Below are 13,852 nucleotides of genomic sequence, written 5' to 3' on the forward strand. Positions count from 1 at the left end.
AAAAGAAGAGGGAGCTAATACTATTGTAGCTGCCATTGTTTGAGATCGTAAAAAATTACATGTACCTTTGCGATTCACTAGAGTCGCATTATACAGAGGAGACAACAATAGGCTTCCTTCTTTATTTTTTATTGTTTGTGTTGGATTAGGACTTGGTTCTCTCCCTTTTCCTTTCGTTTTCGGCTTCCTAAAATTAGTACTAATACGGTAATCACAAAATTCAAACAGATTAAGGAAACAGGATTTTATAGGCCCATTGTTTGAAGAGCAGGGATATTTTTGATACCAAAAGATAATGAAGGGCAAAAGTAATCTATTTTCGATAGTTGAAGGGTAATTTTGACACTTTATCGAGGAAACATTGAACTTTTCCTACGAATACAAATTCGGAATTTCTGTGAGAAGTTACACATTTTCAGTTGAAACCCATCACCAAAAGTCCAAAATCACAAATTTCCAGACGAAAGCTATAGTGTTGAGAACACCAAAATGGTTGATGAAGTAGAGAAACCGGTGTCGTTAGAGGAATCGAAGACTAATACTCGTGAGGTGGAAGAGGAAGGAGAGATCGTGGGGGAATCAGACGATACGATGTCGTCTTTAGGGAACCCAAGCATGGCAATGAAACACGCGCTAGAACATTCATGGACATTTTGGTTCGATAACCCATCAGGGAAATCAAAACAGGCTGCTTGGGGTAGTTCCATTCGACCAATTTACACCTTCTCCACTGTCGAAGATTTTTGGAGGTACCGTACGCTACCCCTTACTTTGGTTTCTTGTATTTTTTTCTTTCTTTCTTTCTAGGGGAACTCAATGTTTCTTATTCCACCAAGTTCTAGCTAGAAAGATTGAATTTGTTGGATTAGGGTTCACAATGCTCTGATTAATCGTCTTCTTACGGTGAATGAATATAGGGTTAAAGATCTTGTTTGATCTTCGCTTTTATTTTTTTTATTTTTTGTGGACTAGTCCATTCAATACATGATGCCTCCCACCAGTCTGGCACTGAGTCGGATCTCTATAATTGTGCGATCTTCTTTTCATTTTCGTAGTTATACATTTTTTCTTAGGGTGTGTCGAGGTTATACATTGATCTTACTTTGTGTTGCCAGGGTTGGTAGAGCTTCATTTTATGGAAGTTTTATTGGGTCTGCATAAGACTTCTAGTTTGTAAATGAATTAGGCAGAAATATATGTTGCTTTCTTTCTATTTTTGTTGTGTGTGACTGCTTCTTTTACTTCTTTTTTTGTTTTATTTTGGGTCATTAAGATTACTAGGAAGGCCATCTTTTATTTATTTATTTTTAAGTTGAGAGCTTAAATCGTTAACAGACCCCAAAATAGAGGTGATCTAAAGTAGAGGTATGGTGACTTTTGGAATGAGGTGTGTATCAACTGTGGCAGATTATTAGCTGGTGTCTTTGTGATAAATAAATGTATAATGACTTCTCCTATGCTGGTGGAGGTAGCAGGTATCTGGTGGAATAGTGGAATAGGCAGTTTGAGCTAGCTAGTCGTACACTGCCATTATAAAAGATATTTAGTGGCATTTTTTTCGTATTTGCCGAACACAAATATTAGCAACTAGGCATATGTTGCAAAATATACTTCCGGGTTATTAGGTAGTGGAATCCATTCTTAAAAAGTGCAGTACAAACAATTCTCATTGGTTGATTTCACCATCCTTTCCGTTGTAATTTTTTTTTGCACTTAATTCATTTTCCCTCTTCCAGTTTACTCTCATAAGAAAAAATGTTTGGTTGCTATTTTCAAATGTCTAGCACTTCTGAATTCCTCGGTACATGTTTACGAGGAAAGTCATGTTTACTTCTTTTGCAATGATTTGAGCATTTGTCATCCTTTTAGGAACAGCTATTTATGCAACAGAGAATTGTGATTGGTTTTTTATTTTCTGGCTAGGGATAATTACACTTATATCTCATTTGATGAATATACACTTCTAGTGCTGGATCACTTTGATGGAGTTGGGCTTATCATCTATGACATATACTTTTCCATCAAATCGATGATTTGGTGAATGTATTGTAATTATGGGATTTTGGTTTAGACCTTTGAACACGTGTTCCTAAATTGGTTATTTCTCTAATCATCTTCTTCCTCAAGACGCTCAGGTTATCATTCAACTAGTGCGTGTGTGTGTACCCCCCAAAACAAAAGAATAATAAGGTCATGAAGTGAGCGTGTTAGACCCCCAAAAAAAAATAATAAATTGAGCATGTTTGGCAGCATTTAATATTCTAAGATCGTGGACTGGATATTGATCTATGGAATCTTTTCCTGCATACAGTGTGTACAACAATATCCACCACCCAAGCAAATTGGCTGTGGGGGCAGACTTTCACTGTTTTAAGAATAAAATTGAGCCAAAGTGGGAGGATCCTGTCTGCGCCAACGGAGGAAAGTGGACAATGAGCTTTTCGAGGGGTAAATCTGATACCTGCTGGCTGTATACGGTATGCCCATGATGCGATATCTGATTCTTAATCTTGTGTCCACTCTGGTTGTTTTTTTTTTCCGCGGGGATGAAGTTTGTGCTCATATTTTCTGCCATAAATTAATTATAGCTGCTGGCTATGATTGGAGAACAATTTGACTGCGGAGATGAAATTTGTGGAGCTGTTATTAATGTTCGAGTTAGACAAGAAAAAATAGCTTTGTGGACCAGGAATGCTGCCAATGAAACAGCTCAGGTAATTTCTGTAAACAAAATGAATCTATGTATTTATTATTTTGAGGTTCATTATTTTGAAGGACGAAGTTGAGAAACAGAAAAATATAGTCTAACGTTGTCGTGATCTTCTTAAGATCTCTTAATCCATTCGGTGACTCCATTTAACAATAATTTCAGTAGAGAATACTAGGATTAACAGTAGATAGTGTTAAGCTTGACACTGAGAACATCTGCCAATTTTTTTTAATTTTTGTTTTTTTTTAAAATCTTTTTGGAGTAATGGCATTGCTCACAATTTTAATTTGAATTCTTGAAACTTTCGAAATAGACTTTAAATCAACAATGAGGGATGTGCCAAAGGGAAAGATTGTCGGAAAGGGTCATATCTGCAGTGGCAATTTTAATTTGAATTCTTGAAACTTTCTAATTGGTCTTTCATGGAAGTGTATAAACATCTGGAGATGCATCAAGAGAAGACAGTGTCATCAAGAGTAAAACACTCGGTTCATGTGTCTGTAGTCTTTGGCTGTTTACTTGTGAAATAGCATACACTTACATGCAAAGTTTTAGTTTTTCTATGTATATTGTGCTGTATGCATTCTCTCTAGTATTTTGGTTAAATATATGTGCAAAAAGGCAGCCTAGTGCTGAAGGTTCCACGCATTGATATCTTATGCTCATATTATATAATTGATCACATCAGGTATCTTTAATCCTTTAATAGAGACCGTTCTTAAATTCCTGGAGATAGCCTGCTTTCACAACTAGAAACTAATATGTAGTTCCTAACAGGATGTATTTTATCAATTTATTTATGATATTATTTGATGGAGTGAAATTGTTCAGGTATGAAGCCACATTTTCATCCATGCATGAATGTAGCCTAACAGTCAATGAAGTTGAGACAAAAAGAAAAGATCAGTATTTAAGTCCTAATATGTTTGGTGATTTCTTCGCCTAAGCCTTGGTATTTTATTTGGTGCATGTGTGGTTGGGAGACAGTATTCAAACATCAGCATCTTATCTATTTGTCAAACCTAATTTTTAAAAGGAAGAATATTTTTCTAAAATATAGCCTTTAATGTATAGTTACTTTATTTCAAAAATATTTAATTACTTTTAGAAAAATAATGAATTGCTTTGATTTTATAAAAGCCAAAGATGTAGCTTAAAATTGAATTAGATTTTCTTGTGGACGAGACAAAAAGTGGAAGTGTATTTAATACTCCCTCTTCTATTTATGTGGCACTCTTTCCACTTTAATTTTCCGAAAAAGGCCATGTTTTTTATATTTGGAAACAATTTAAGCTTAAAAATTTCATTTTACTTTTATTGACAAGCTTTAATAGCCACATAACTATCATGGCATCATGGCATGTTTAAGTCCACAAGTTTCGAAAGTCAGTCTTTCTTTCTTTCTTAAACTTTGTGTCCTTGTGTCCAATCAAACACCGCATATAAAATTAAACAGAGGGAGTAATATGTTAAGATAGTCTTTCATTTTATAGTTATAGAAAGAATTGGTCTCTGCTGAAGGCCAAATGATAGCAGAGGATCTTAAACTCTCAGCAAACCTCAGGCAGTTGTACTAGTTTGAGATAAAAAATCCTACAATATCTAAAAAGTATCAAATTTACCTTTATACTGTTTTGTAATGACCAACCTTGAAGTCTTATTTTGGTGTCACAACCCCTGTTGTGTCATCTACCTTTTGTGAAATACCTTTTGTGAAATGTTGAAGTAAACTATTGTTGCTAACTTTTCACCATCTGTGGTATTTGTTCTTTAGCTGATAGCAATAATAACATGGAAAAAATAATAGGGATGTAGTTTTAGAATTGCATTTTCATATTCGTACCTAACTCTAATACGTTCATTTTAAACCCATTAAGATGTTTAACAGGAATGATAAGAAGAGCTTTGAAACAGGAAGAGGTTTCAAGGTTTTAGCTATGATCTGATATCAAAGTAGAAAGTTTATTCTCAGAAGTTAGTGTTAATTATGGTCGTTTTGGGTTTCCCTCCTTAACGGGACGTGGTCCAGTTGTAGCCTTTCTTTTTAAATTTGTTTTCCCTGAGAGACCTTTATTTCTTAAAAGGTATGTTAAGCTTTGCTCCTGCTTGGTATCAGTGTCACCGAAGGCAAAAAGCGAGAAAAAAGCGCTGAAGTCAATTGGGGCTTTAAGTGCAAAATGCCAACAAAGCGAGGGCTTTAATGAAGAAAGGCGCAATGGAAGAGAATGATTAAAGAAGAAAGTACTTCAGGAATAAAAGTATAACCCACGTAACAATTAGCTAGAAAACAAAATTGAAAAAGAATTACGGTTGGATAAAATATTTATAGTTTATTTTCGCTCTCCTCAAGACAAAGCCCATGGGCTAGACGCACACCTTAGCACCTTGGTGACTACACTGAAGTGCCGCTTAAGCGAGGCCAAGTGCACATCCTATTTTTCGCCTAGCTTCAGTGCTTAATGACGCCTCAAGTGAGCCATTGGCAACACTGCTTGGTATGTCGGTGTAAAGTCATAAGTGAGATTTGTCATCATTCCTCGAGTTGCAGCATCAGAGTCTTGTAAAGTAGCTTTCTTTCTGCTTCATAAAAAAAAGTAGCTTTCTTTCTGATGTTTGTGATGTTAATGATTGATTTTTACCAGAGCTCTACCTAGTTGCAGTGAGAAAAATCTTATGAGAATAAAAATGTAACAATAAGTATTTTTGCCCCAAGTTTGCTGGGTATTAATTCACTGTGTGTGGTTGAATGTACTTGGTCCATCTATGCAGTGGCTAAATATCTTTGGATCCTTATTCTGAGATATGTAGTGCAAGGTTGTCTCTTGTGGTTATGCTCAACCAAAAACCTCTTCTTTTATTCACTAGCGTTATCCACCTGCATCTAAATGAGTTTTTCCATTGCAGGTGAGCATTGGTAAACAGTGGAAGGAATTTCTGGATTACAATGACTCGGTTGGCTTTATATTTCATGTAAGATTTCTTTGTTATTTAATGCCTTGAAATCATTTGCTTGTTCATTGATTTGCTCAACTCATCAAGAGCCATCATTTTGCAGGATGATGCAAAGAAGCTAGACAGAGCTGCCAAGAATCGTTATTCTGTGTAGTTCTATCGTTACAATAGGAATTGTGAACGACACAGTTACTGAGAAGCAGTCACCTGTGGCTGCCTGTTTTGACCGCTTACATTGGTATTCACAGTTTTCATAAGGAAATTTGTTTGGTTTTGAAGCATCTAATGCCTTTACAACTTTGGGCATATATGACTTGCATTAGTACTGATACCACACAGGATTTAGTTGCAACATCTTTGAAATTGACAGCATTTGGCATGTTGTGCATGCGTTTACTTTCCTTTCCAATCCGCCTTGCTCTTTGAAGTAAACTACGACCTACTTCGCCGACTTATAATTGGGCTACTAGTATAAGAGGCCGAAAGTGGCCAGAAGCAGACATGATTTGGAAATTCTAAACTCTTACAAACATTTTAAAAGCAAATGATTGGTTCATTTAGGTTTTTGAAAATTTTGGTTTGGCTGGTTTTCGTCTTTGTAGAATTGTTGGTTCATTTTTTCTTAATGTTGGTTCGGTTACCCCTTCGATTTACAAGGTTTATTTGCGTTTCATTTGCATTTGTCTTGGCTTTTGTTTAAAATACGAGTTCTCAAAAGTTATACACATCTTATTTCTTGATATGGAATTTGTAAGTAGCAATGGGCTGACGTGTCAAGTGATGTGCCGTTGTTGCTTCCAGTCATTTATTCTTTGAGCAATTCACAAGCTCAGTTATTTGTGACAAAATAATCTTGTTGACTTATAGTTAGGTTAGAGAAAAGGTTATTTCTGCTATAAGGGATACTTTAAATATCAAGATAATTCAAATGTAACAAGGGATCACTTTGACCGATACAACAGACTTCGAATTGTTTCAAGTCAATATGCTAAACATTATACGTAAACCACTTCATTATGAAAATGAGGAATGTCCTTATTTTCTGTTATTACATGTGTTATACAAGACTCAACCTGATAAGATTTAAAGGGAACGATCCCCAAAAAAATAAAGGGTTTCACAAATTAGTTGGTGAGACATTTTAAAGGACTAGAAGGACAGTAAATAGTATGAAAGCTCGTTCAAAATATTTAGAAGTAAATAGTGTTGTCGTCCCATTTTGCAAATTCAAAATAAAATTTCCTTCTTGGGTAGAGTATTTCCATCACATCCTTTGAAGTACAGTTCTTCCTCAGATCCTGCGTGATTGCGGGATATCTATTTCCTTTTTAGGGCAAATTCAAAAAAAAAAAAATTTCTCCTTAGGGTAGACTGTCTCCATCACATTCTTTGAAGTGCGGGTTTTCTCTGGATCGTGCGTGATTGCGGAATATCTATTTCCTCCTTAAGGTAGATTGTCTCTATCACATCCTTTAAAGTGCGGTTCTTCTTCAGATCCTGCGTGATTGCGAGATATATTGTACGCCGGGCTGGAAAGTAGAAGTGGACAGTTACTAATAATGTTTTAGTTGGCCTTCTGTATTGGAAGCCAACGGCTAGTGGGATGAGAACAACGTTTATCCAATTTTACGAGTGGGAGGCACCCACCTTCTACACTTTGGATAGTCAGATATTGACAGATTATTGGGTCATTGATGTCTTATGTGATCAGGTCGGTAATCTGAAGATTAGTTTTCCTGAAAGGCCTCTGAAGTTGATCCACATTTCCGCATTAATCCGAATATCAATATGTTATATAAATGATTTGCATTAATTAGTTAGGATGCAATACAAAAATAAGGTACGTAATTATCCGTTTTAATAATGGTACTTCTTAATTAAAGATATGTTTACTTTATTTCCTACTTCATCAATTAAAGATATGAAATGTCACAAGAATTATGTTGGGCTTATAAAAGTGAGTTTTAAGATCATCTAACATCTAATTCAGGATGAGACAACTGGTGTATTTCTCATGGATTTCTAGATCTAAAATATAGATTTTTAAATTGAAATTTGGGATTTGTCTACAAGATAAAAAAAAGTATTTTAGGATTTTGAACACCGATTTGAATTCGGATTTGGAAAGTAATTACATATTTGAATTCAGTAGGTCATGGATCATCAAGATTAGGTATTGGTTTCGGATGTATGCATGCCGGTTTGACTTTTGTTGACTTTTTAGGAATTAATCAAAGACCGAAGCTTTATTGACTGAGATTGTTTCCTATACCATTGTTTGACTTTCTCAGATTATGTTTGGCTTGGATTTGCATGATTAGAGGGTTAGAATGAGATTTTGACGCGGTTTGAAGTTTAAGACTAGCCCGTTTGAGGTAAGTGTCTTTCCTAAAGGACATTTTTCCTAATAATTGATGTTGTTTGCTACATGTGGGGGTGATGTATTTCTGTGGTGACGAGCATATATACATATGCCATGGGTATTCATGCTCGGGGTAGATTCTAGATTACTCTATATCTTGTTGGGTTGTGTGTTCTACTTGATTCTATGTGTTATTCAATTGATTGACTATGTGAGTATAATACCATGCTCGAGCTAATGTTAAGGTTATTGGTGCCTTATTTTTAACATGATAAACCAATCCTGAGATTGATGCTATACTTGCCTCGGACGTAGTCACATGTATGTTATGAACACACACCCATACTTGTGGCTCTTGTGTTGTGCCTTGATTTGAACGTGTGCTCTATGCGATATATGTGCGATCATTTGCATGACTACACGAGTTTATCTTTTCATGCTAGAGACCATATCTTTGGATTTCTATTTCCTAATTAGCCAAGATGAGCATTTGTTGAATCATTGCTAAATTGATTTAGCCGCGGTTATGTCTTATATCTTGAGCACACACCCGCACTATATTATTTTCATGTCCTTGTGTATTTCATTGATGACTAATGAATATATACCTCTTGATGGTAATTTGTTATCTTGTACTGTTATGATTATGGTACATGTGGACATATTGGGTGTTGGCACGAGAATTTTGTCTTGCGATTCCGATTGTTATTGTTATTGTATCGGGTCATGGAAAGATAAGGGTACATATTGTTATTATGTCAGGGTACGGAGCGATAAGGGTGGATATTTTTATTACGGAGTGATAAGGGTAGATATTATTATCACGGAGCGATAAGAGTAGATATTATCGTTACGGATAAGGGTGGTTATTATTGTTACAGAGCGATAAGGGTGAATATTATTACTGTGTCGAGGTAAGGAGTGATAAGGATGGATATTTTTATTATGATAAAATATGGAGTATGAAGGTGGTATTCTTGATTATGCAAGTGAATTTTTTATGCTTGTCGTGCATTTTACATGTTTCCTTCATTGCATCTAACATGCTATTCTATGTCTCTATTGTTATTTGATGATATGGCTGTCAAGATGGATTTACCTATGATGGGTTGATATCTCATGTTTGTAGAGTTATCGGTAGTGTACCGAATTTGTGTAAAAAGAAAGTTGTCATCATGTATTGACATTTATTAATTCTTGTAAAGTTCTATCGAGCATGTTAATTGATAATTAATACGGAATCATATCATGTTGGGCACATGCTTACAGTCATGTATGAGTATTTGAGCACACATATTATTTGGTGCATGTCTCTTTGTGAGCGGGGTTGGTGCAATTTGTTTTTTTTTGGGTCCAATGTTGGTGCAATTTGTATTTGCTTGAACTGTCTAATTGGGAGAGTTTGTTTATTTTCCCTACCCCAGTTGTGCACATTTACTGTTGCCGTTCTTTATTCTGTAAATGTCTTTTCTGGAGTATTTCTCTGTGTCATATATGTTATTGAGCTGCATAGATTATACAAAGTGAGTGTCTTTTAACTTAAAAACTTCGTCACTACTTCACCGAGGTTAGTCAAGATATTTATTGAGTAGATGTGGTCGGTTGTACTCATACTATACTTCTGCACTTTACGTACAGATTTGGGAGCTGAGCTACTATGGATGATGAAGGCAGGCATTGAAGTTGTAGTTGCAGTCCGGATTCAAGTTACCATTTATTCATGGTAGTTTCAGACTTCATATATGTTTATATAAACTTCAAACATATATTATATATATTCTCCTACCATCTTTGTAAATTTGAATCATAGTAGCTCATGACTTGTACTACTAGTCCTTGGGGATAGTTGTACTATTTTTTTTTTTGTAGTTTTTATTTATAATATTGATGATTTCTTATTATAGTAGTGACTTAAGCTGTTTGACTTACCTAGTAAGTTGAGTTTAGGGGTGGGCGTCGATCGGTTCAGTTCGGTTTTGCTAAAGTTTGGTTCGATTTATTCAGTTTTCGGTTTATGATTTTAAGAAGCAAAATTGAACCGTAATAATTTCGGTTCAATTCGATTTATTCATGTTTGGTTCGGTTTTAATCGGTTCGGTTTCGGTGTTCAATCCTTGGCAAAAATTATAACCAAACAATGATAAGTTAATTGACAACACACCATGAGGGATTACAGTATGTGTTAATATGTAATATTTCTGGTATCGAAGATTGTGCAGGCTATGTCTCTCCTGTAAAACTTAGTTTTGATATAATATTGTAATACTGTTGGATGAGATTTTGTCATAAATACATTATTAGTTAATTACTCCTGAAGCTCTTTCCTTTCTTGCTTTGTTGCAACTGACAACACTTCCTATGTTAGTTAAAATTATCTAATTTGCTTGGAATCTTGGATTGAACACCACTAAAAAATTACTCACCACCAGTAACCTTCGGTTTAACCAAAAACCGAACCCTTAATACTGATAACCGAACCGAACACCGAATTTTTTAAATATATAAACCGCAAGCTGACCGAATAAATCAAAAAATCGAGACCGAATAAACTGAAATTTTCGGTTCGGGCAGTTTTCTCGATTCGGTCGGTGTTATGCCCATCCCTAGTTGGGTTAGGTGCCATTACAACTTGGTAAAAATTTGGGTTGTGACAAGTTAGTATAAGAGATCTAGGTTCATAGGTTCTACGAGTCATGAGAAAGTTCCTAGCAGAGTCTTGTAGATCGGCATGATGACGTCCATACTTATATTTTAGAGGCTACAGAGCATCTAGGAAACTTCCCTTCTTTCTTTCCTTATCGTGCGACCTTGTTTCAGCTTGAAGCTTGTATCTCTGATTTTTTTCCCATTCATTAGTATGTGATGTTGAACACTCAGTATCAGTGTGCATCGACAGCTTGTGATGTTGCGGATGGGCTGCGAAGCGCTATAGATACTTGATCATCGTCTCGATGTGTTGTGCGGTTTTGAGACGTGGATGTGTTGGTAGATCTTTCAATCTTTTATTTGTGGGATGAAGCGAATTCTTATATCTTGTTAATGAGTGTAGACTCGGGAAGCTAAATTGAGTGCATAGTAGTTGTGACCATGGTAGGGTCATAGAGAGATGTCAGTTGGAGGCTATGCAGGTGGATTTTCTCCTGCGAGAATGTTTGAGGTTGTGTGATTCTTATGAGGGATTCTATGAAGAGTTTTCCTTCTACCAAGTGGGATGTATGTGCTACGATCAGAGTTTGGATTGCTTGAAGAAGTTCGCACGACTTTCACAAGGGCGAGTATGCACTTGATAGTCTTTTGAGTGTTTTATGACTAATGTTACATGAGTTTATAAAGTATTCAACTGATTAATATTGCGAAATCGAGGAAGCTACGAAGGAAGGGTACTATGGGTTACAGATGATATGTTCTATGGCTTCGAGCTAAGTGGGAGAGTCCTTGATGCCTGCTTGTCCTGTTAATCTAGAGTTGACATGTCTCTTACCTACCATGAGTTCTTTTGGTATTATGACTAATACTCAGCAAGTTAAAGTTTCTCATGCTCAACTAAGACATTGCTTTTGTAGACTATGACCACTAGCCTGTTTGTTATGCAGTTTGCGATCATATTTTCACTAGGAGACTTTCATGTGAAAACTGCTATTTCACTTGTTCTTGTCTATGATTCTGCTAGACCTTCATGTCTAAAGTCTTTCTAAGTTAATTCTGGATCATGCTTTACTTTGAAACTCTATTTTGAGTGGTTTGCTAGCTTATGATGTTCAATCCTGTCACCTTGAACTTGTTTATGGAAATATAGCATAAACCTACCTTATGTATGCCTTGTGTGCCTGCCAAGACTTCGTGTAATCATGTTTTTGTGTCTTTGGTCTTGAAATGCCGCTAGCTACAACCTTAAGAACTAAGTTTGTGGATTCTATAGGCTATTTAATTAACCTAGTATGCAGTTTGTCATTTGTATGGTTAAGTTTGGTATCTAATTGGGAAGTAAGGCATTCGTTTGGGCCTAGTTTGTTGGGCTGTATGTGTTGTTGGACCTGGGCATTGGATTCGGGCATACTCCAATTGTCCTTGTGAGCCTGAGATTTAGGTCTGCTAGTTGTGTGAAAAGTAAAGGTGTTGAAGGCCCATAAACGTTACTAGGTTATTTTGTGTTGGACATGTAACCGTTCTGTTGGGCCTATAGTTGTTTCATTCTATAACTTGTCACATTTGAGTTTGTATTATTTCATTTGGACCTACAATAATTTGTAATAACGAACAATTGGGGATTAGTAAACCTGTCTATAGGGCTCTAGCTGTCTTATTTGCTTGTCATGCCCCATCCTTTGGGAATTACCTGTACAACATGCTGATTAATTCACCTATTCATTTAGAAAACATGATTTAGGGATAATTTAATGTCTTAACTTGCAATGTTAGAAGAGCATGCCTATATGATTTAAACTGGACTTGTTTGTTGATTGTTTAACTATGTCATCTCTGCACCTAGATATCATGTCTATAGGATGTCAATCCAAGTAATCAAAACTGTTCCTATTGATATCTTCCTTATGTTACATGGCCTCCCTAGAAAGCATGCTTATAGGAATAAACAAACAAACCTACACTTTCAATAACTTCGCTGTCCAGATATGAATCATTTAGAGATTATGTCTATAGGATGCTATTATTCACCTAGAAAGCATGGCTATAGGATCATTTAACAGAATTATGTTTTAAAACAACTTTCATCGTTAAATCTGGTCATTTAGAAATCATGTATATAGGACTTTACATTAACCATTGAATTGCTTAATCGTACCCACTTGTGTAGAAATCATGCCTATAATATTTCAACGATTTAGTATGGTCCAATTCCAAGTCTGCCTATTCATAGCTGCCCGCCTACCTAATCTTGAATGTAGTTAACATAAGTAACAACTGTTCGTTTAATTAATTGTGTGCACCTGAGTCTATATGAGGAGATCGAACTTGAGCCTTTTGTGTTACCTATTGTGTAAAGTCCTACTTTTTGTGATTGTGCGCGCTTAGTTTTATCATTTTTGAGCAGCCTAAGGGAGTCTAGGACCACCAACATAGTAGGTCCAAAAGCCTCCTGGACCACAGGCATGGGGCGGGTAAGCACACATAGCGCGACTTAGAACTGAACTAGAATGCTTTAGGTAAACAACTTCAAGATAGTAATCGGGTAGCAGGAGAAAATAGTCTGTGCCCGCTGAATAATATGAGCAACCCTTATACTTAAGGGAGTACGAAATATTATTTATGTTGCACGGGGTGATCCTTTAGGCTAAAAAACGTAGGACCCCCATACATGGTTACCACTGATGGTAGGCTATAATCTTGTGTTTTAGTCGCTTATTGTACTCTAAATTACTGCACTTTGATAGAGTTTGAGCTTTAATTGCTAATATTTTGCACTAATTATGTGTTTTATGCCTTGTAGGAGTGATTCCGATCTATATAGATATTATGGAATGAATTCAAGCTATTCTGGAGCTTTGAAGTATGAGTAAAATCCCAAGGATTAATTTGGGATCGTGTTTGGGGGTCGAGGACCAAGTCTGGAGGTCAAAAGTCAAGGAAGAAGCATCATTTGAAAAAATACACTAGTGCGCGCAACAATGTAAATTTATGTCAGAGATTGATAAAGTTCAAAGGCTGCCCAGGTGCGCGATCGTGCACTGGGCGTGCAAGTAGACAGAAACTTTTCAAAATGCGCGGCCATATGCACGAGCACACTCCCAGGTGCGTGGCCGCGCACGTCCAACTCCGGAAAGTGTCCTATTTCGCGTAGGAAAAGGTGTTTTCGCTTGGGCCCGACCCTA

At 36.2% G+C, this 13,852-nt stretch overlaps 1 protein-coding gene and 1 long non-coding RNA gene across 2 annotated transcripts; both read left to right on the top strand.

Annotated features, from left to right (window-relative positions):
• Positions 1 to 489: 489 nt before the first annotated feature.
• Positions 490 to 5,816, top strand: EIF4E (eukaryotic translation initiation factor 4E). Its single transcript, NM_001302583.1, has 5 exons — positions 490 to 749; positions 2,312 to 2,477; positions 2,589 to 2,714; positions 5,615 to 5,680; positions 5,766 to 5,816. Exons 1-5 carry the CDS (start codon positions 490 to 492, stop codon positions 5,814 to 5,816), a joined length of 669 nt encoding a protein of 222 aa, NP_001289512.1.
• A 2,085-nt stretch (positions 5,817 to 7,901) lies between these two features.
• On the top strand, positions 7,902 to 13,607 carry LOC138886550 (uncharacterized). Its single transcript, XR_011405557.1, has 3 exons — positions 7,902 to 8,037; positions 9,663 to 9,747; positions 13,471 to 13,607. It is a non-coding gene; the product is annotated as an uncharacterized lncRNA (long non-coding RNA).
• The last annotated feature ends 245 nt before the right edge of the window (positions 13,608 to 13,852 follow it).

The sequence above is a fragment of the Nicotiana sylvestris genome, chromosome 2, assembly GCF_000393655.2.
Source record: "Nicotiana sylvestris chromosome 2, ASM39365v2, whole genome shotgun sequence".
NCBI classification, from domain to species: domain Eukaryota; kingdom Viridiplantae; phylum Streptophyta; class Magnoliopsida; order Solanales; family Solanaceae; genus Nicotiana; species Nicotiana sylvestris.